Consider the following 20569-nt stretch of genomic DNA (forward strand, 5'->3'; position numbering starts at 1 on the left):
ATATATATATAAAAGGTATGATCTTTTATCAGGCCATTTAATTTATATTTTGATATCCACAGTATGTATGTATTGTAGGCTCTGTGGCTTTAGGGGAATGCCCTCTTAATAGAAGTCTGATCATTAATATTTGTAAATAAAAAAGCTACAAACAACAAATTTAATGTAAGAATTAAATCGCTCTCATCATAAACAGAAAACAAAGTTACTTACTAAATGAGCCTTTCCATGCCTTTCATACCAGAACTACTTCTATCTTTAAATTCCCAATTAGAACAAAATGTGATCCTGCTTGTGAAAACCCAGCGAGTCTTTTTACTGTTTTCTACATAAAATCATCCTACAGAATATTCTGTGAAAATATAACAACAATATCTTCAATATTGACTGAATAATGCCATTTCAAAGATTAAAATTTTAGTTAATGTTTGAAATTAATCGTTTATGCTTGTTATTTAATAATTAATTAGTTTATGAGACTTTAGCCTGGGTTTTCACAGGGACACAATTGTTTACATGCTGATCAATAATGCTAATGATAAAAGTAGGCTAGATAAAAACGGTTTAGCTCCACAGTACCTGAGTGAGCATCTCTTGCATTACTGTCCTTCATGTTACTACATTCTCAGGGCTCTGGTCAATTGGTAATACCAAGAATTTCAAAATCAAGTGCAGGTGGTAGATCCTTTTACTATCTAGCACCTAAACTTTGGAACAGTCTTCCTTGCACTGTCCAGGAGGCAGACATCAGCTTTAGAATTTAATGTTTTTGTTTTTATTAATATAACTTTAAAATCTAACAACCTGCTTAATTTATTTATTATTACATAAAGGAGTTTATAGTCTGTATAATACTTGACCTGTGTTTCTCTCTCCTTTATCTTAAATAAAGTGCTTCTCTGTGATAACCACGCTGTGTGTGTGTGTGTGTGTGTGTGCGTGTGTGTGTGTGTGTGTGTTAGAGTGTGCATTTTGTGCTCTGTGCGTGTGGAGTTGTGTTTTATGCATGTGGGTGTGTATGAACCTGTGTGCGTTTGTTTTCTGTGTGTGTTCATTTTATTTTTGTTGTTGTATAATGTTTCATGTACAGCTGCTTTGTAACAATGACAATTGTAAAGAGCGCTATATTAATAAAGTTGACTTGACTTACCATCTCCTTCACTTCCATCCATTGTCATGACTTGCTGCTGCTGATAAAAATTATCATAGAAGTTGGCACCGGATCCACCACCTGGAGGCATCATTCCCTGGTTTGGCGGTCCTTCTCCCTGGCTAAAGTTCTGCATCATTGGCGGTCCTAATGGAGGGCCTTGATTCATGTTAGATGGACCCATGGGAGGCATCTCATGAGGACCACCTGGACCCATGTGTCCTGGTGGTGGTGCACCGGGAAAGCGAGGTGGAGGCACACCCGGGGGACCCACAGGAGGGGGTCCTGTAGGAGCAGCACCAGGACCTGGTCCTCTGTAAAAAGTGCAACGCTGTATCAGTATTTTCTGTGTCTAATTATTAAACCAAAATGGCATGACACAAGGATAAATAAAAACTAACCTGACACCCAGCTTTTGCGCCAGCTGTCCTGTGGGCTTTACCACAATCTCAAACAAAGAGGGGATCTTCTTTCCAGCATTTCCTCCACAAGCAGGTGGTGGACCCATAGGTGGAGGAGGTCCGTTGGGGTTTGGTGGCCCCTGGAAGGTGCCTCCATCAGGGCAGGGAGGAGGAGGACCAGGGCAGGGTCCAGGACCAGGGCCTGGAGCCGGTGGACCACAGGGGGGCATATTATTATTACGTGGCGGGGCGGCCATTCCGAAGTCTATCGGTGTGGAGGAATCTCCTGGAGAGGGTCTTGGGGGAGTTGGGAGAAGACCAACACCGGGAGGAGGTTTTGGAAGAGGGTTTATTCCTTGCTTTTTCAGTTCCTCCACCTCTTTCTCATCCTCGGCACCTGCTTCTGCATCTTCCGCCAACATCTTTATTTCAAAATAAGGCTATTAATCATAAATAAAAATCACAAAAACGTAACTGCATTAATAATGCTTTGTGATGATTACCTTATCCAGCAACTCTTGAGTATCTTCTGTTAGGATATCATGGGAGAACATGCACTCCTCACCATTCACACAGTTGCCTGTGGTATGGAATAGCTTGCAAGGGAAATCACGTGCAGTGGTGTCAAGGAGTTATTTCAATATATAGAAATGTACTATTGTAAAGTAAAAGACTTTCACCTGTACCATAAAACCTTATATAGATTATAAGAACATTGAATGCTTGAATGATAGTCTCAGCAGTTTCATGATATGAAGGATATCATGCATGTAAGGACAGTTTTCCGCCCGTGCACAAAAGCCAGTGATGTAAAATTTGCAAAGTTCTTTCTTCTTAGGCAGCTCAATGTCATGACTGAAGTTACAGTGGTCACCCTGATGATTGAATGACAGCAGTTAGTAGAAAGATCACTCCTTCTTTCAAATAAGACATATGTGATCTTACATCCACTTAACAAAATTTTATATACCATTTCATAGAGTTTAATACTCAAAAATAACACACTATAACTGCAATGCAAACAATTTAATCTATAACATATTTTAAAGCTATATGACTGTATTTACCCATGTACAGCGTCCCTCTATGTAGTATTTACAGATGGCTTTGCCCTTCTTTTCCGGCCCATGTTTTTCCTGCTCATTTCTCCTTGGACCTCCAGCTCCATCCTAAAAAAACAAGTGTTCAGATGTTAAATTAAGCGATGGAGATTGGTTTGGTTGGGTGATCAAGTTGTCAACTGATCTTACCCCTGTGTCCATTTCGCCACTGTTTTCTTCATCAGGACCCTGATCTCCTCCTCGTCCCCTACCTCGATTTCTCCCTCTGCCTCGGTTCATGCCTCGACCTCCCTTGCCTCGCCCACGACCTCGTCCACCTTTTCCACCTGAATAAAACAAATGAAGTTACAAATTACTACCACTTTATTACACGGCTCATTTGAATGCTTGATTCTGATTGGCCAGATGCGACATTCCAAGGGTTGTTATTTTCAAATAACAACCGCTCAAAACTAGTAACACCCTGTAACCCGGATGCTGCAAATCATTTTGAGAGGGGCAGTTTAATATTACACAAAAATTAATTATAAATATGTCTTTTAATAACATATATGACATTATATTTACAAATGATTACACCAATTTGCCTGTTCGTGACGTTTGAATGTCATTTCTTACATTAAAACCGAAACTAAACGGCTTTTCTTTGCGGAAGGTCTGCATTCGGTAAAAATGAGCTTATCAAATTCACATTTTATGTCCAGTTTTTTTCTCATGTGGCAAGTAGCCGTGTAATAAGTGGGATAATGTACAAGCAGCCGGCTGTTATCGCGAAATAAGCCCCTTCAGTGTGATACAAGTGATACCTGATCACACTGTCGGGGCTTATTTCTGCGATAACAACTGGCTGCCTGTACATTATCCCTTCCTTATATAATCTACATGCTTTTGTGTTTCTAGATCTATTAGTGAAACAGAACTCACCACGCCCTCTGTCTTTTGACTTCCTGTACTGGTTAAGTTCTTTTGAGTAGTCATCATAATCGTCTTCTCCCATGTTATCATAGTCATCATCTCCATACTGTGGAGACAAGGCATGTTTTTAAGATAAGTAAAAGACAAAGCAACTATGTCGTTTATAAACTAACTTATATTGAAGTTATAAAGATAGTATTGAGACATGCTATTAAAACGGAAACGAACCATTCAAATGTACATTATTTAGTAAACTTATTTTCACTTAAATAAAAAACATATAACAGATTTGATACATGTAACCATTTAAGAAAAAACGTGATGTTTTATGGCTTTTGGAGCAAGGGCGCCACCATCTTGCAGCGCCATGGCATGACGTCTGGGTTGGTTTGCGACATTGCAATATTATCCGATTGCAATACCCTACATTGAGCAGTGAAGAAAAACAAGTATTTCCTTACTTTTGAATTTGCACTTGTTTTAAAATGGATGGAGACGAACGAGCTGATGAGCACATGATTAGTCCTATTGCTTATGCATTTGAGCCAATACGCCGAGAGCAATGTATCCGTTACGGGTGGAAGAAGTTGTGAACCCACTGGTTCGGGGTGAAGAGCGGGTCGGAAAAACTACCTGGTGTCAGTGTGGATGGTGTGTGCCGATGCCTACTGTGCTAGAGTCTATCTGCTGTCAGGAGGCTGGTTTGGACCATATATTGCGTGGCCATTTCTGCATCACCATGGTGCGTACATTTACTATATTATGCCGCGAGGTGGACGTGTTGGAGGTGGCAATGCTTTCTCTTAAAGATGTCCGAGCGGAAACACTGGAACGCCCTATTAACAGCAGGTAAGCTAACTGTCATCGCCGGTCAATAATATAAAATATGTTACGTAGCTTTGAACTAGTAACACAATGTAATGCACATATGTATGAAAACTCTGGCAAAATGCCACATAAACGCTTATTGTATGAAGCGTTGTTTACATCACGTTGCGTCTTACGTTATAAAATCAATGTTTGTTGATTAATAAGACTAATCGTGTGCTCATCAGCTCGTTCTAGTTCGTCTCCATCCATTTTAAAACAAAACAAGTGAGCATTCAAAAAGTAAGTAAATACTTGTTTTTCTTCACTGCTCAATGTAGGGTATTGCAATCGGACAATATTGCAATGTCGCGAACCAACCCTGTGATGTCACATGCCATGGCGCTGCAAGATGGCAGCACCCTTGCTCCAAAAGCCATAACAAAACATCACATTTTCTCTTAAAAGGTTACATGTATCGAATCTGTTATATGTTTTTTATTTAAGTGAAAGTAAGTTTACTAAATAATGTACATTTGATCGAATGGTTAATTTCCGCTTTAAAGTATAATTACTGAAATAGGACCCACCTCAATGTCATCATACATTCCATCTCCATCGTCATTGTCTCCTCCCATTTTGCCCCGTCCTCTTCCTCTGCCGCCTCCTCCTCTTCCACCACGGCCTCTCATCCCTCCGCGGCCTCTCATCCCTCCTCTCTGGTTCTTCATCCGGTTTTTACCACCTGTGTTATAGAAATAAGGCTCAGCACAGGTATAATCACACTAAAAGTCCAGTGTGAGTTTAACACATAAGGCAAAGGACTGAGTAAACACTATAGATACTAAACATCACTGTCAAGCTGTTGCCAAAATAATGCTTGCCTCTGCCACGTGGACCACAGCCAACCTCTTTGGCCTTGCGGTATTGGTTCAGTTCCTTGGCGAAGTCATCATAGTCATCTTCAACCATCTCCTCATCCTCTTGACCTTCGTAGTTTTCCTCTTCATAGTCATCATAGCCCCCATAGCCCTGTTTGTCCATCTTCATATAGCTGCCTTTCTTTGGCATGGGTCCTCCATGACCAGAAGCAGGTGGGTAACCCCCTTGAGACTACAAAGCATAGGATAGGATTAAAACCTGACTGGCTGGTAGCTGTAGGCACTGTTTGTGTGATTTGACATGTACTTACAGAGGGAGGATACTGAGGGCTGTATTCCCTGTATTTTCTCTTTTCGCTGGGACTGTAATCTGATTCATCACTGTAGTCTGAGTGGTCATCACTTGAGGATGCATGGCGCTATATTGCAAACAAATACATTTAAGAAAGTCATTTTTAATATAAATAATGTGTACATTTTTACTACACTTTAACTTAATCTAGTTTGTTCTTTTATGTTATTTATATGCAATAGAATTGTGGCGCTTTTGAATTTTTTTTTTACATGATTCCAACCAGCCCAACCCAGCAAGTAGGGATGCATCAAAATGAAAATTCTTGGCCGAAGCCAAATAAAAATGAAACACTTGGCCGAATACCAAACATGGCTTTTCGTATTTCTTCTATTTATTTAGACAATTTTTTCAATATTGCATAAACTGAATGGTCAAAATGTGCTTTTTATATTTTGTCTTGCTTTTCAATATAACTTAATATAAAATTGAGCAAAACAAGAAGTCAAAATAAACAAAATATTGTGCCCTCTCTCTTCTTGAATAGCCTATATTAGGCCTATAACTGACTGCTGAAAGAATGTACTGTACTCTGCATGCCTACAACAAAACACTGTTGGATTATTATAGGCTACACTACAAAATGACTTAAAGAAAAAAAAACATCCATGCAAGCAATTCTAACTGACAACCATTTAAGTTCTCTCATCTAAACTCCGCCCTCACAAGCTGGCTGTCACTGTTCTTTCAGAAGGTGCGCTCAGGGCCGGGATGCACAGAACTTACTTAGACAAGTTGTTTAGTACAGGGAACTGTGTGCACGCGACCACTGTATGATGTCAAAGCATGTCACGAGTGGCGGGGCTACTGTCAGACCGCCCGCTCCAGTCTGAAGTACACAATTTACCGACCGGTAAAGACCCTTTCATTCAGAAATTTACTCCGGCGTGGCAAGTTCCGTACTGTGTCTTTCTCTGACACTTAAAAATGCTCCAAACACAGGCGACATGTTTGCTGCATTAATAAAGCACGCATCGCGCTCTCTCTCTGTCTCAATTCAATTCAAATGTGCTTTTTTGGCATGACAATTGTTACGATGTATTTCCAAAGCATTTCTTACATTTACAATAAATCTAGACCAGATGAAAAAACAACCAATACACGTCAAATCAAACAATATACATTTTAGAAATAGCAACAAAAAAAAAAACATTTTGTATGTGTGTGCATATTTGTGAGCGCATCACTGATTGGTCGACTCCTCCCTTTTGTTATGGCAGGCATCAATGTATTATGCTGTTGGTATAAAACAATCCTGTTTTTCTCCTGATAAATATTGAAGTTGTCTATTGTTGTCTAATTTCCTGAAGTCACGGCAAATAATTTCAAATTTCCTTATCTCCTCGGTTACAGTATGGCCAGATGCGGCTCTCTCTGGGTAACCAGTTTTGTCGATGTCTCCCCTTCTCTATGCTCAGAGTGTGATTGCTTAGTCTGTATCTCGTCATTGTTCTTCTTAATTTACAGTCTTTCACTGTACTCAGATATTCTACTTTCGTATTATTTCTATTCGGGGTCAAATAACATTCAAGTTTACTTTGTTTTCTCTCACTCTCTCTCTGTCTCTGTCTCTGTCTCTCTCTCTCTCTCTGCGCTGGTTGCTGCTTGATCATATCACACGTCATGTTCGGTAAAATGTATTCGGCCATTTCACTTACTCGGCTTATTACATGCTTTTTTGCTATTTTCGGCCGAATATTTTCAGTTGCCGAACATTCGGTACATCCCTAACAGCAAGAGTTTAGTGGCACAGAAAAGACACACTTTTGCTGTAGTGCCTAGACACAATTAACATGCACAATCTCACCTTGTGCTTTGATTTGCGCTTTTTCTTGGCTCTCCTTTTTTCTTTTTCTTTTTCCCTCTCTCTCTCCCTCTTTCTCTTCTTCCTGCGGCGATGTGACTTTTCGTCATCCGATTCACTGGCATGGTGCTCCTTGCTGCGACGGGGCTTTTCTTGGGGTTCAGCTCCCTCACAGCTGGGCGCCTCTGCCTCTCCACCATCATCCTCCAACTCGCCCTCTTCCAGTTCTCCATCTTCCTTTCTGTTTAACATAAACAGCCAGAACATCACAACTCTGAACTGGACTATGCACGTTTTAATCAATTTGTTGGATATACAAATTATGCCAATGACTAAAAAGTTAAGGCGTTCTTGGAGTAGGTTTTAAATGAACTGTCTTTATTTATTATAGTTTCATAAGGTTTAAATATTCAGTTAAAGAACCTCTTTGAAATTATTTTAGATAACAAAATGCAAACTTATTTTAACAAAACATTTATGCAACCTAGTTCATAAAAGATTAATTTGGCCGGGAGGTGGGTAGTTTTGCATCCCTAGCCAGCTCAACACCATACAGCTGAATACTGTGCAGAATAACATTTACACTCCTGGTAGGTTTCAAAGTAGGTCTACAATACTGATTCTGACACAACTGTTTCTGCTGGCCTTGCTATTAACAATTCTTCATTCATTTGCCATGATGACAGTGCAGATCACTGAGAAAAAGAAGCCATCTCTTAACATTATTTCATTTGCTAACATTGAGCCTATAGTCAAACTGTAACACAGACCAAAAGACCTCTTTATCAACAGGGCTGCCAATCTTCAGACGCAATGATGCAATAAGTCTAAGGATGTTAAATGTTGATTGCTCACTTATGTTTTGCTAGGAACAGCTCATGAGGCATTATAGTCACCTACAATACCAATAAACTGACACAAAACACACATTAACAGATTCTCTGCTCCACCTTAAGATTCTGGCAATACATTATCACAAAGGCTCTCTTTGGCCTATAAACACAACAGGACTGTGCAGGGCAAGGGTGCTATCAGATGAACTGAAATATAAGTCATATTTCAACCTCTACAAGATCATAATCATAAACAAAAAATAAACCAACCAACAAATATACATAATTTAATATATATCTGGGTAGCACAGGCTCGATTGGCAAAATACCACGTTTTACGTTTTAACTTTCCCAGGCATCTTACTACTAATATTAGGTCTGTACTGGGGTAAATTGCTAGCTTGAATAAAGATCTTGACCTGAATGGTCCAATATCTCCACCAAAGCTTTACTAAGATACAAACTTTCTTTTAAAATGGACTGGGTGAGGCATATATTGCATTATGCTGTGGCCTTTCTAGTAAATGGAAGACTAAAATCACATGACATCTACCCCCGTGACCAGAAAATGGAGCCTTTGAAATATTATAAAGACAATCAATTAACAAATGATCACTGAGTGAACCACAAATCTCTTCGTAAAGCAGACTCTTCGCCTACATCTATCAAAATGATCTTCATGACCATATATAACCTCACGTAAATACAAGTTTCAGTGGTTGCCTAACAGAGAGGGGTCTTTGTTATGGATCCATAGTCCAAACATGCAAGGGACCTAAAGGTTTCTATAGTCACTTTATGTCTTACTTAGGCTGTACAAAGTCGAGTCCCGAAGCAAAAACACTTGTATTACTTGTCTATTACACCCTGTGAAAATAACTAGCTGTCAAGATGTCAAACAAACAAGCAATGATTCCTAAGTAATATCAACCGTAAAGTCTTGGCAGACAAGCAACTTGACAACTACAGCTTGAGTAAACAAATGGTTACTAACAAACATTTCTCACTGGGAGTATCATGAACATTTAGAAACTCATGCAATGGCAAACTACTCACTCAACATCAGTTGGTGACACACACACTTAAAAGGAACAAACTGTGGCGTTAAAATTAATACTTACTGTGGAACCCTTATCTTCACATTTGTGACTGTCTAACTGATTTTCAAGGGAGGTGGAACGTGCATTGTGGGCCCAAAAAGACACATCATTTGCAAACAATGGTGGTATGTTTAAACACAACTGTGTTTTGCTTCATGTTTGGATTAGACTGAATGCTTCTGAGACATTGGACAAAGCACTGGTTCATGAGGGATGTGTGTAAAAATAAAGCTTGCTCTGTTACTGGAGGCAACCAGCAAAACTGCACAACTATTTTACAACAACACTGGAATATGTATAAACACGGCAATAGTTTTGAAATGTTTAACTTAGTAACTGTTGTAAATGTATCTGGTTGAGTTTTAACTCCTATTTCTTGTCAAAACTGCACCTTAAGAAAAACTTGCATCAATAAGGAGGACACATCCCACTTTATAGATAAAACTACTATTCATCTGTTTTTAGATTTTAAAAGTTAGTACGTTAATCTTCTCTCAAAAGTTGAACATGAGAAATTTATTAACAACAAAGTAATGGTCAACTCGAAATGGTTACATTAATGCGAACCTTAATTTGTAATAGAATAGTCATATAAATGTGTTTTAAATGTACTGTAACAACTGAACTATCGATAATATACTAAATCATCCCAAATTTAAATGGATAAATATATATAACGTGTTTTACTTACAAATCAACTAAACTTAAAACATGTTAAACTCTAAGTTTAGGTTTTAAAATATCTAAGTAATGACAGTAGCGGCCGAAAAATATAAGTGCGTAGCTCGTCGTTTATCGCGCAGGCTAAAGATAACAGATTAGCTTTCCTAAATCACACGCGACCTGGTTAACTTTGCGTTAGGCTAAACTTTACTGTGTTGAACTAGATAACTAACCCAATTAAAATCGGAATAATGAACCGGGAAATGTATAAAACATGCTAGTCCACCGCTATTTATTTTCTTCCGCTAGCCGTGTTGTTGTTGTTTGAATGGTAAATCACTGGCTAACTGTTAGCACTGCTAGCTTTTATGGCTAGGCCTCACGAGGGATAAAACTTCACATTCCTTATCGTGTCGCTAAGGGAGGAATTTTACCCGTAACGTGAATATTTATCGTCATATTGCAGTACGTTTGGTTTTAAAACGGATTTAAATATTGTAATATACAATGTTTACACGTTTTCTTTTGTTCGTTATCGGTGACGGAAAAACGGGAACAATGTTTTGGCGTAACGTTAGTTGTAACCATTTGGTCTTCGATCACTTAAAAGCAACGAAAAAACAAATATGATAATATTCTTAATGTTTTTTCCTGATTCGGGTATGACCTTCCAGATTGCGCTGTGTAACGTTTCAAGATGGCGTTTCGTTACCTCTGTACGTTTCCCAGAAAGGCGACTTTAATCCCTTTGAAAGAAAAAAGCAAATGCCCCGTGCTTTTTGTGTTTGGAAAAAGCAAAGGACAAATCAATAGTTGGATAGAAATATGATGATATTACTCGACCTTTCGTCAGTGAGAAGACTGTTGTGTTCGTGGTTGGCTGTTGGGGAGTTTGGATGGACAGTCATGCTTTCCACAGCCATTTCCTCTAACGTACTACATTCAGTGCAAAAAATCAACTGTCTTTTGCGTTACTTGACTTTGAGCTACTTGTTGATTGGCTTAAGGAAGAGATTCAGTTCATAGTAGTCAATTCTCCACTAACAGTTTGAAAGAGAAATAGGTTGAAAACGTTCCTGAGGTTCTCCGTCCTACAGTTGCGGTGTGTGAAATGAAACTCGCTCACTTAAAATGGCGATGCTTCTTCTCCGAAGAGAAGGGGCGGTCTTATGCGAAGTGACGTCGGTTACGGAAATGGCCGACTTGTTTCCGAAGACCAAATACGTCTTTTATGTTCTTTAAATCATAGACATAAATACCTGGTCAGTTCTGGATTGGTCATAATTCTGGGACGCAAACTCATGATTAGTGAAAAAATAGACGTTTATTGTAGGTGTTTCTTACGGTGTGTTTTAAATATTTGTAACCATTAATATTTTAGTATTTACCAATTAAATATTCATACTTTTTCATAATTATAATGGGAAATACTAAATAATTAAAAAAATATTCTAAAGATGAATTAAGCTGCAAGATGAGTCGTTTGCATCGCTTTTTTTTAGTTACATCAACTTCTTTTTGAACTTGTTTCTGAAATATAAAAATACATTTATTTATAGGCCAGTGAAAACAGTTGCAGCATGCTATTGTGACAGAAAGCTTGCTTGCAATACAATTAATATTTTTTTTTAAATGTTTAATTTGTTATAATGATATTGTCCACATGTCCACACAGTGACGCAATTCATCAAAAAGCTATAGACGGCAACGTTTAGTTATGTCAAGTATGTTCATTTTGTTGAGTCATCTGCTTTATATAACTGTATATTTATATAACAATTGTGCTATATTTTATTAATCTATGTGCTTTAGAAAGGTGGGTAAGATATATTTTCCAGTAAAAAAATCTAATTAGTATGTCTACGCAATGTCTCACATAAAGTAAATCATGCTATTAATAGCTATTATAACCTCAACCCTAACATAGTCCAAGTCCCAGATGAATAAATTCACAATGATATTCGACATATATTTAATTCGGTGGAAACGTCCATTGTTGTGCTGAAACTGGCGCGTTTTCATAACGCATACGTCATCACTGTGCGACTTTGCGAGTATCACTAAGCGGCACTTTTATCTCATTGAATGGAGAAAGAGAATAATACAATTTAGTTCATAGTATTCAAGCTAACCCTTTCAGTCCGTTTCTTACATTTTAATATAGGAAATAACTCATAATGATCGACACAATCGAAAAAGAAGACACTATTATCAGCGAAGAGGAGGCTGCTCAGTATGATCGTCAGATTCGCCTCTGGGGTCTGGATGCTCAAAAAAGGTTTGTGCACATACATAAGGAGCATTTCTGATACTCACATTACTTTACAGCCATTATGTTAATTTTGTTTCAGTTTTAAGTTGTTAGACAAATTGCTTAAGAATCATACACTGTTCTACCCCAAACAATGATCAGTATGATTTCAGATGCACTATTTTAATTACATTTACATTCTTGCATTTAGTCTAAAATAGAAAATGATATTTTTGGACGACGACACATATTTGCTTCATTGGCTAGTCGAATACAAATACCAAGTAATGTTGTAATGTGTAGTCTGTAACATAAAAGTTTCATTTTCAGACTTAGAGGATCACGGGTACTTCTTGTTGGACTCCGGGGTCTTGGTGCAGAAATTGCTAAGAATCTTATTTTGGCTGGAGTGAAAGGGTTGACTCTCCTGGATCATGAGCAGGTTATACATAAACTGACTTAATGTTTTCACCCAAAAAAGCAGCTTGAAAGGTACCTATCTAAGCAGGTCTTGTTTTCTATGACTGACACCGGTCAGGTGACAGAGGAGTCTAGAAGAGCTCAGTTCCTCATTCCGGTGGATGCAGATGCTCAGAACCGAGCCGAAGCCTCTCTGGAGAGAGCACAGTTTCTTAACCCAATGGTAGAGGTGAAGGCAGACACTGAACAAGTGGAAAGCAAACCAGATGACTTTTTCTACCAGTTTGATGCGGTAAGTGCTGGAAAATGCTGCTGAGTTAGTTTCTTATTATGGTCATATTTATAGTAATATATTAATTAGCTATAAAAAGCCTCAATAGTTTTGTAAATTAATTAAGTCTTTACCAAACTACACAGTACACATAATACAAAGCTAATTATATTCTATGCACACAATATAAAAATCATCATCACATACAGGTTTAGTGCTTTGGTCAAGGGCACAAAATGCCGCCTCATAAATTGAGGGGTTTGAACCTGCTACCTTTATATTTCCAGCTCAGGTGTTCACTTTTGTAAAATGGTATGAATTATTTGTTTCAGCCCACAGACTAAACAACCAGGTACTTTGTATTAATGTAAATGTTTTACTTCAAATTTGAGTCAACTTGTCAGCTGCAATATACTGGTGATACCTCAAATGATTAATACCATCTTAACCAAATATCTGAGTGTCAAATATTAGATAAAAAATAGTCGTTATGTCTATTATATCTAATGGACAGAAACTTTGTGACATTGTGATATCAGGTGAGTTTTTCATGTCCACTAGATGTCTCTCTGCACTTTTGTTTGATTGGATATAGGGTGGTGATATCTTATTTTTCATTTTTTCCTACCTCTACATGAACCCATAAGACTCAGGCAAACTCTAGTTAGTTTGCTCTTTTCCATGTTCTGTTGTCCTGATCGTGATTGCTTCAAATCAGGACTGTGTTGTTGACTGTGGATGATACGTTCAGCACACATACACTGTTCAAAGCACAGACAGGCAGTCTTTTATCTTCGGTCTGTCTAGGATCTGTCTGCAATCTCCCTCTGGGAGTGCTAGTCAGAGTTTAGGAGGAGGGGGACGAGATGGTGGGAGACCAAAAAAGAGGGAGGGGGTGTTTAACATAGTCTATTCTCTTTCATCTGCTTCTCTTGATATTTTTCAGGAAGTGAAAAGGAAACATTGTGTCTGAGTGTCTTTGTCCTATCTTGTTCATTTTAAAGACAATTTTTTACTTAACATTGCCAGTTTAGTTAACAAAAAACTACATAACACATGTAAACATATCACTGCTACATCAATTCATTAATAAGTGCATCAAGGAACATGTGCATCAAAGAAAACATCAGGAATTGCATACATTAAAGGATTATTGCAGCCAGTAAGCATTAGGAGGATTTGTGCAATAGAAACACGCATTCATAGCAGGTGTTGAGGTAATTGTTTTCTTTAAGGATCACAAACATTGCGATTTAATATGCCATAAGATCAATGTGAGATCAGTAGGGGCTGATGAGGCGTGTCGAAGCATTTCATTGGAATATGATTAAAAAGTTTCTTTAGTCTAGGTAAAGCATTTTTTGCTTAATCTGTTTATTGAACTTTTAAAAGCATGAATCTTTTATGTAGGAATGATGGGCCAGGCATCAAGAAGGAATTCATGACTCACGACGCACTGTTTTCCAAATTTAACTTTTTACTTCGCAGACATACAACCTTTGCATTGTTTTAAATGAAAGAATGTATTTTGGTTTTATGACAGTAGGATCTTATTTGAGACAAACATCACATTTATTATAAGTCACCTGCAGCAACATACTGTATACAAGATCAGCCAGTCTCCATCTTTAGGTTAAAGGGAATGTCACAAAAATGTCATTACATTTTGTGTTTTCTCATATTTTTATCTTGGTGGTTTAATGCAAGTATTCTGCACAGTTCTGGATAAATAGGCAACCTAGATACATTTCTGGTTTATCACTCGGGTCAAAGTTCACAGTAAACTGTTATGTCTCTTTAATGTAAATTTCTAACATCTCTTATAATATGAGGTGCTTACTTATCTATGTAATGTATTATAGTTACCAGCCAACAGGTTTTATTTATATGCAACGCCAGTTTAGCGAAATTCGTCCTCTAGAGGTCACTGCTTGATCAAAATATGCACTTGGGAGCTGCCTAGAGGCGCACAATGCTCACAGGAAGAATGTGTCAGAAAATAGTAAACGTCTCGCCACAGGTTTCATATTTTTCCCCACGTGCCCCCGTGCCAACAGCAGTGAAGGTGTGACTCCTCAGGGCATTATTTCATTGCAACAGCATTTCTGAGAAGTGTTGTTGATGTTCAGGTATAGATTACATAACCTCTAAGTGAACCTTTTTTAAAATACTTGATAATCCCTTCACTGGGCCTGTACGAGGTTATGAGGTTACAGATAATGTTCTGACAAGAAAAGTAAACAACCAAATCAATGGTAAACAAACTCGAGATAAAATGATCATACAGCTGTCCACAAAGATCCGCCCAGTTAACGCATTATTGCACTTTGTGTGCCATAAACATCTTGGACGAATTAGGGTATTAATATGCCACCCAGTTGTTATCTCCAACACAAAAACAGGCGTGTGAGAGGTTTGGGAGCTTGGATAAGATGCGCCAATGTTCTGGTCAGTTGCCTGTCATTGCGAAACTTGGCTTTGCCAATTTTCTGGTTGCATTCATCTAGATGTGTGTTGTTTTGAGGATCCAAGCACCACTGAGCAGTGGTGAGATTTTGAAAACAACCACATGCTAATGCGTGTTTTGTTTTTTAGATTTGCTTGACTGGATGTTCCAAGGACCTCATGGTAAAAGTGGATCACCTTTGTACCTCCCGGAACATCAAGGTCTTCTGTGGAGATGTATATGGTTACCACGGATACATGTTCTCCAACCTTGGCCAGGAGCATCATTATGTAGAGTAAGTGTGGGAACGTGCATGTAAACATGTTTGTGTAATTACATTTTTAATGGTCTTGTTTAACCTTGCCAGAGAGAAGCCCAAAGTGGTGAAAGGCTCTGATGAGGCCAATGATGGTCCAGAGGCAAAGAAACCAAAAGTGGACCCCAATGAGACCACTATGGTGAAAAAGGTGGGTGTGTTAAAACTTTGGTTTGATTTTCTTCTTTTAATGTTCTCAAGTGTTCACTTTGGCTTTCTTTATGTAGACGGTCAGTTTCTGCTGTCTCAAAGAGGCCCTGGAGGTTGACTGGACCGATGAGAAAGCAAAAAGCAACCTGAAGCGTGTTCCTACTGACTACTTTCTTCTGCAAGGTAACAGGTTCACATCATTCTCAAAATCAAAACTCACAATTCTTATTTTTCGTGCAATATTGTTTCCCTATTAGGACCACAGACATTTGTGAATGCAGTTTCCTCCTGAATTTTGTATTACACACTTACTGGGTGGAGGGCCAGCCGATCTGTTTAATTATAGACAACTTCTCTTTTTATATTAGTGCTCACCTGTTGTCTTCACTGAACGTGTCTCATTTTCCATCACAGGCTGTCTATGGCCAGTCATGTGCAGTGGCTCTCAAACACAAAACATGCCACCTCCACACCACACTGTCATTATAACAGACTCCGACCGTTACCGCAACCCCTCCCTCAACATCTACTATTACATTAATGGAAAAAATAACACTTCCTATTTGTTCTACGAAGCAAGACTTAAAATATGTCGCTGTGCTCAAAAATACCACACAAAAAGCTTTTGAGGAAGAGCTGTTTCCTGTGACTTAACTCGCAGATTTATTTGAGGTTTTATCGCCTCAGTGGCGAGACTACTCTGATGTTACATTCGTTTTTTTCCAAACTCTCAGATGTTGTTTTTATATAGCTTTCACAATCTGGAGAAATTTGTATAAAAAAAATGTTCATCTGTGTGTCAGAGATGGTGAGATAGCATGAATGGGTGGGTGTTTTTTTGATGCGTGTGTTTGTGTACTATGATGCCAGGTGGAAATGTAGTAGGCAGGAGTTCATTGTGCTGTAGTTGGTGGGCAGCCGAAAAGGGGAAGTGATACTTAGTGATGCCACTTGGAAAAGAGCCCGAGCGCTGTTTCACCTACCACACAAATCTTCAAATGCATCTTCACTCACAACCTGTTTAAAAATGGAAAACCCACTCCCTATCTATCTTTTGCTTCCTCTGACAGTGCTTCTGAAGTTTCGTACAGATAAAGGTCGCGATCCTCAGCCAGTCAGCTTTGCCGAAGACTCACAACTACTCCTGCAAATCCGTGATGATGTTCTTGAAACCATGGGTGTGAGCTCGGAACTGCTCCCCAACACCTTTGTCAGGTACTTTTTTTCAACAAGATCAACATTGAATTTAAACATTTTTCCTCTTCAAAATTGTTTTCTTATTTTACCATCTAGGAATGTACCAAACTACATTTTCCAAATTAACTGGTCGCTGGGTTTATTTTCTACAAGCCTGATATTTGAGTTAACACAAAACATGTCACTGACATAGATGTCAGTCTGGAAAAAATCTAGATAAACTACACATGCTGTCAATTCTGTCCCGTCTCTGTTACCATTAAACATTCGCTCTCTTACCAACTTGACTCACAATTCCTGGCGTGTTTTGTTCCTCAGTTACTGTTTCTCTGAGATGGCCCCGGTGTGTGCTGTAGTTGGTGGAGTTCTGGGGCAAGAGATAGTCAAGGTGAGAGCTTTGTAGACTTTAGACTCGTCCACATACACTTATTCATCCCATTAAAAATTGTATTTCAAGATATGTTTGTGATGTAAAAGAATGCTCTGGGCTCAATATAATTTAAAGGGATAGTTTACCCAAAAATGAAAATTGTGTCATATTTTACTTGTTATTTCTAACCGGCAAGACTTTCATTTTTCTGCAGAACACCAAAGAAGATATTTTGAAGAATGTTGGTATTCAAACAGTGGCGGTACCCACTGACTTCTTCTGTGTCCATACAATAAAAGTGAATGCATACCGCCGTTGTTCGGTTACCAACATCCTTCGAGATATCTTTTTTGTTCTGCAGGAGAAATAAAGTCGTACAGGTTTAAAATGATGTTAAAATAAATGATGACAGAATTGAAAGGGTAAACTATACATTTAAGACTAGTCACCATTTGTGAAATAATGTAATTTTACTCATCCATTATTCAAGTTGCAAATACTGTTCATCCAGCTAAACTTGTATTGACCCCATATCACTCTTTAACACTTTGTTTACCCCTCCATAAAACCTTGCATTTTGGTTCTCTACAAAGCCATACACCCATTTATATTCTCCTCAGTAACATGGCAGCTTTCTGATGGCACAGCGAGAAGCGTATGGCAGCTGCCCTCTCCATCAGAATCTGGGCTAAATCCAAAACTTTTATCTGTTGACAGTGTATAAATGCCAGAAATGACGAGGTAATACTCCGGTCACTGATGAAATACAGTAGCTAATGCAAGAAATCTTTGCTCGTAATTCCATAAACCATATGAGATTAAATAACTTGAATCAGTGACTCCAGATTGGATAATTACATTGTGTACCCACCCCAGATTATAGACAGAAAAACAATGTGCTACAGGGTTTGTAATGGCCGCCATCTTGCCAATGCGGGTAGAAATCAGTTTCATAAATTATGTTCACTTACTTTGCCAGGGAAGTTTGTGTACACCTGTGCAAATTTAGCTCAAAAACTCAATTTGGATTTTTGGTAAAAAGGATTGAGGAGGATGATTCATTTTTTATTAATATGAAATACATGTTTTATAATACAGTATATTCATGTATTAATGGCTGGTAACGTAATAATTAAGTAGCCAAATTGGCTGGTGAGTTCATTTCAAACCTTGAATATAGGCCCTGTATAAATGGAGTACATTGATTCAAAATAGGCGTATTAGTAGACGACGAGATGCCGAAAAACGTCAATATCTGCTTTGAAGGGTGATGTCATACCTCAGACAGAGATGTGATGGAGACGTGCGAGGGTGGAGATCATGGCTGTGTGGGGCGATGAAGTGAACATCACGGTCTCGAGAGCGATGGCTGAGCAGGCCTTGAACCCACATGGAGGTGGAGTGAAGCCAGGCTGTCTCGCCATCTCCCTGCATGATGAAATAGGCTGAAATTCGCATATGGCTCTGTGTTCCTCGCTGCCCCTTGCCCATCAGTCTCCTCCATCACAACACAGAATGTGCCCGATGTTTTCAATCAAACTAGTTCATTACCGAACAGCAAAGCCGTTATTAAAACATCTACATCTGCGCGTTGTGGCGTTTCTGAAGGTGGGGGCATGTTCTCATTTGTTTTCGTGTGTTTGACAGGCTTTGTCTCAGAGAGACGCTCCGCACAGGAATTTCTTCTTCTTCGACGGGCTGAAGGGCAGCGGAGTGGTGGACTACTTCGGGCCCAAATAATCCCGTGGAGAATGCAGAGAGTCTAACACATGCAATTCGTGGGGCTGCATTTGTGCTCTCGAAACACCATGGAGTTCGTGTTTTGCCAGTGGCCGCAGGCATCAAAATCTGTCTTTGGACCGTACCTTTGCGTAGCAGTATGCCACACGTTAATTGATGCCAAAAGCAACAACAACATGTTGTCAAGCCTTTTGTGTTTACTTGCTCATAAATATAGATGCTCACATTGTTCACCAGGGTTAACCAAGACTTTCTACATTTTGTATTAAAATAAAGATAATAGGGAAAAGCATCAGAATTGTGTACTCCTGTGATGGATCTCAATAATACATTAGGGTGTGTTTGTGTAGTTCCCCTGCTGTCTCAGTGACACTAAATTACAAAAAAATGAATAAACAAAGCAAATAGGAATTGTAAATGAATGAGGAAATATCCGATGCTCCCAGCAGCAATTTATTCTTTAGAAATAAATATGCTCCCATCCCCAGTATGAAATGAGGGCGAGTTCTTCTGACGCCTCTTTCTGAAATCGCGTTGAAAGCCTCAGGCTGTTACTTGACATACCGTATCTCGTCTTGTCAAAGGTTTTTCGTGACTTTCATACGGGGAAGTTTTTTTATAAGCTAAGCCCAGATATGTAATTTGCTGGACTGGTACTGCAGGGTTTATGACTCTGAGGCAAGTGGAAAATCATATGTTTTGATAGTTACGATTTTGCAGAAGGATAATTATCCTGCCAGTCCGGTTAGAGACGGTGGAATGCCAAAGAATATAACTGAACAGTTGTTCAATAAGTGATAGTCTAACCAGCTGGAGAAACATGTTTTGGAATGACATCATCTGTTGATCGAGGAGACTAATGTTTTAAATGTGTCACGTTTGTCACTTGCTTAACAATAGAGGTGGACTTTGGCGTGGCTGTGTATTACTACAGTCCTGGAGACATACAAAACGAAGACTTCAGGCTTTAGATGGAGAATATACTTTCATTATGTGACCATGCAGTATTAGAATCCGTATGACTCAGACTGGGCAGACCGGTTGAGCAGGGGGTGTAGGAGTGGCAAGTAAATCTCATATAACCGTTTTTAAAAGTTGTGGGGTTTTTTTAGGTTTAAAGGGACAGTTCACCCAAAAATGAAAATTTGTCATTTACTCACCCTCAAGTTGTTCCTAATCTGTATACATTTATTTGTTCTTCTGATGAACACAGAGAAAGATATTTGGAAGAATGCTTGTAACCAAACAGTTCTGGGGCACCACGGACTACCATAGTAGGAAAAATTATATAAATAATTTATATAAATGACAAATTTCGTTGTTCAGTTGAAGACAAAAGAAGATATTAAGAAGATTGTAGGAAAGCAAACAGTTCTGGAGCACTTTTGACTACCATTGTCATTTCCCCCCATGGTAGTCAGTGTTGGCCAAGAACAGTTTG

At 38.7% G+C, this 20569-nt stretch overlaps 2 protein-coding genes across 2 annotated transcripts in view; one reads left to right on the forward strand and one right to left on the reverse strand.

The window, feature by feature from the left end:
• Positions 1-11327, reverse strand: part of zc3h4 (zinc finger CCCH-type containing 4) — a 15870-nt gene extending 4543 nt beyond the window's left edge. The window contains exons 1-12 of the mRNA XM_057350940.1: positions 10811-11327; positions 7375-7612; positions 5527-5634; positions 5219-5447; positions 4925-5079; positions 3537-3633; positions 2802-2938; positions 2619-2720; positions 2315-2426; positions 2055-2164; positions 1552-1973; positions 1151-1464 (exon numbers count right to left, since the gene is read on the reverse strand). Of these exons, the coding sequence (XP_057206923.1) occupies positions 1151-1464; positions 1552-1973; positions 2055-2164; positions 2315-2426; positions 2619-2720; positions 2802-2938; positions 3537-3633; positions 4925-5079; positions 5219-5447; positions 5527-5634; positions 7375-7612; positions 10811-10890 (2104 nt within the window). The 5' untranslated portion in view covers positions 10891-11327. The remainder of the gene's footprint in view (positions 1-1150; positions 1465-1551; positions 1974-2054; positions 2165-2314; positions 2427-2618; positions 2721-2801; positions 2939-3536; positions 3634-4924; positions 5080-5218; positions 5448-5526; positions 5635-7374; positions 7613-10810) is intronic.
• Positions 11328-11768: 441 nt separating this feature from the next.
• sae1 (SUMO1 activating enzyme subunit 1) lies at positions 11769-19572 on the forward strand. Its single transcript, XM_057350941.1, has 9 exons — positions 11769-12245; positions 12549-12660; positions 12757-12930; positions 15505-15650; positions 15723-15822; positions 15899-16004; positions 16892-17036; positions 17337-17406; positions 19036-19572. Exons 1-9 carry the CDS (start codon positions 12145-12147, stop codon positions 19126-19128), a joined length of 1047 nt encoding a protein of 348 aa, XP_057206924.1. The 5' UTR covers positions 11769-12144; the 3' UTR covers positions 19129-19572.
• Positions 19573-20569: the final 997 nt, after the last annotated feature.

The sequence above is a fragment of the Triplophysa rosa genome, linkage group LG14 (assembly GCF_024868665.1).
Source record: "Triplophysa rosa linkage group LG14, Trosa_1v2, whole genome shotgun sequence".
Lineage (NCBI taxonomy): Eukaryota > Metazoa > Chordata > Actinopteri > Cypriniformes > Nemacheilidae > Triplophysa > Triplophysa rosa.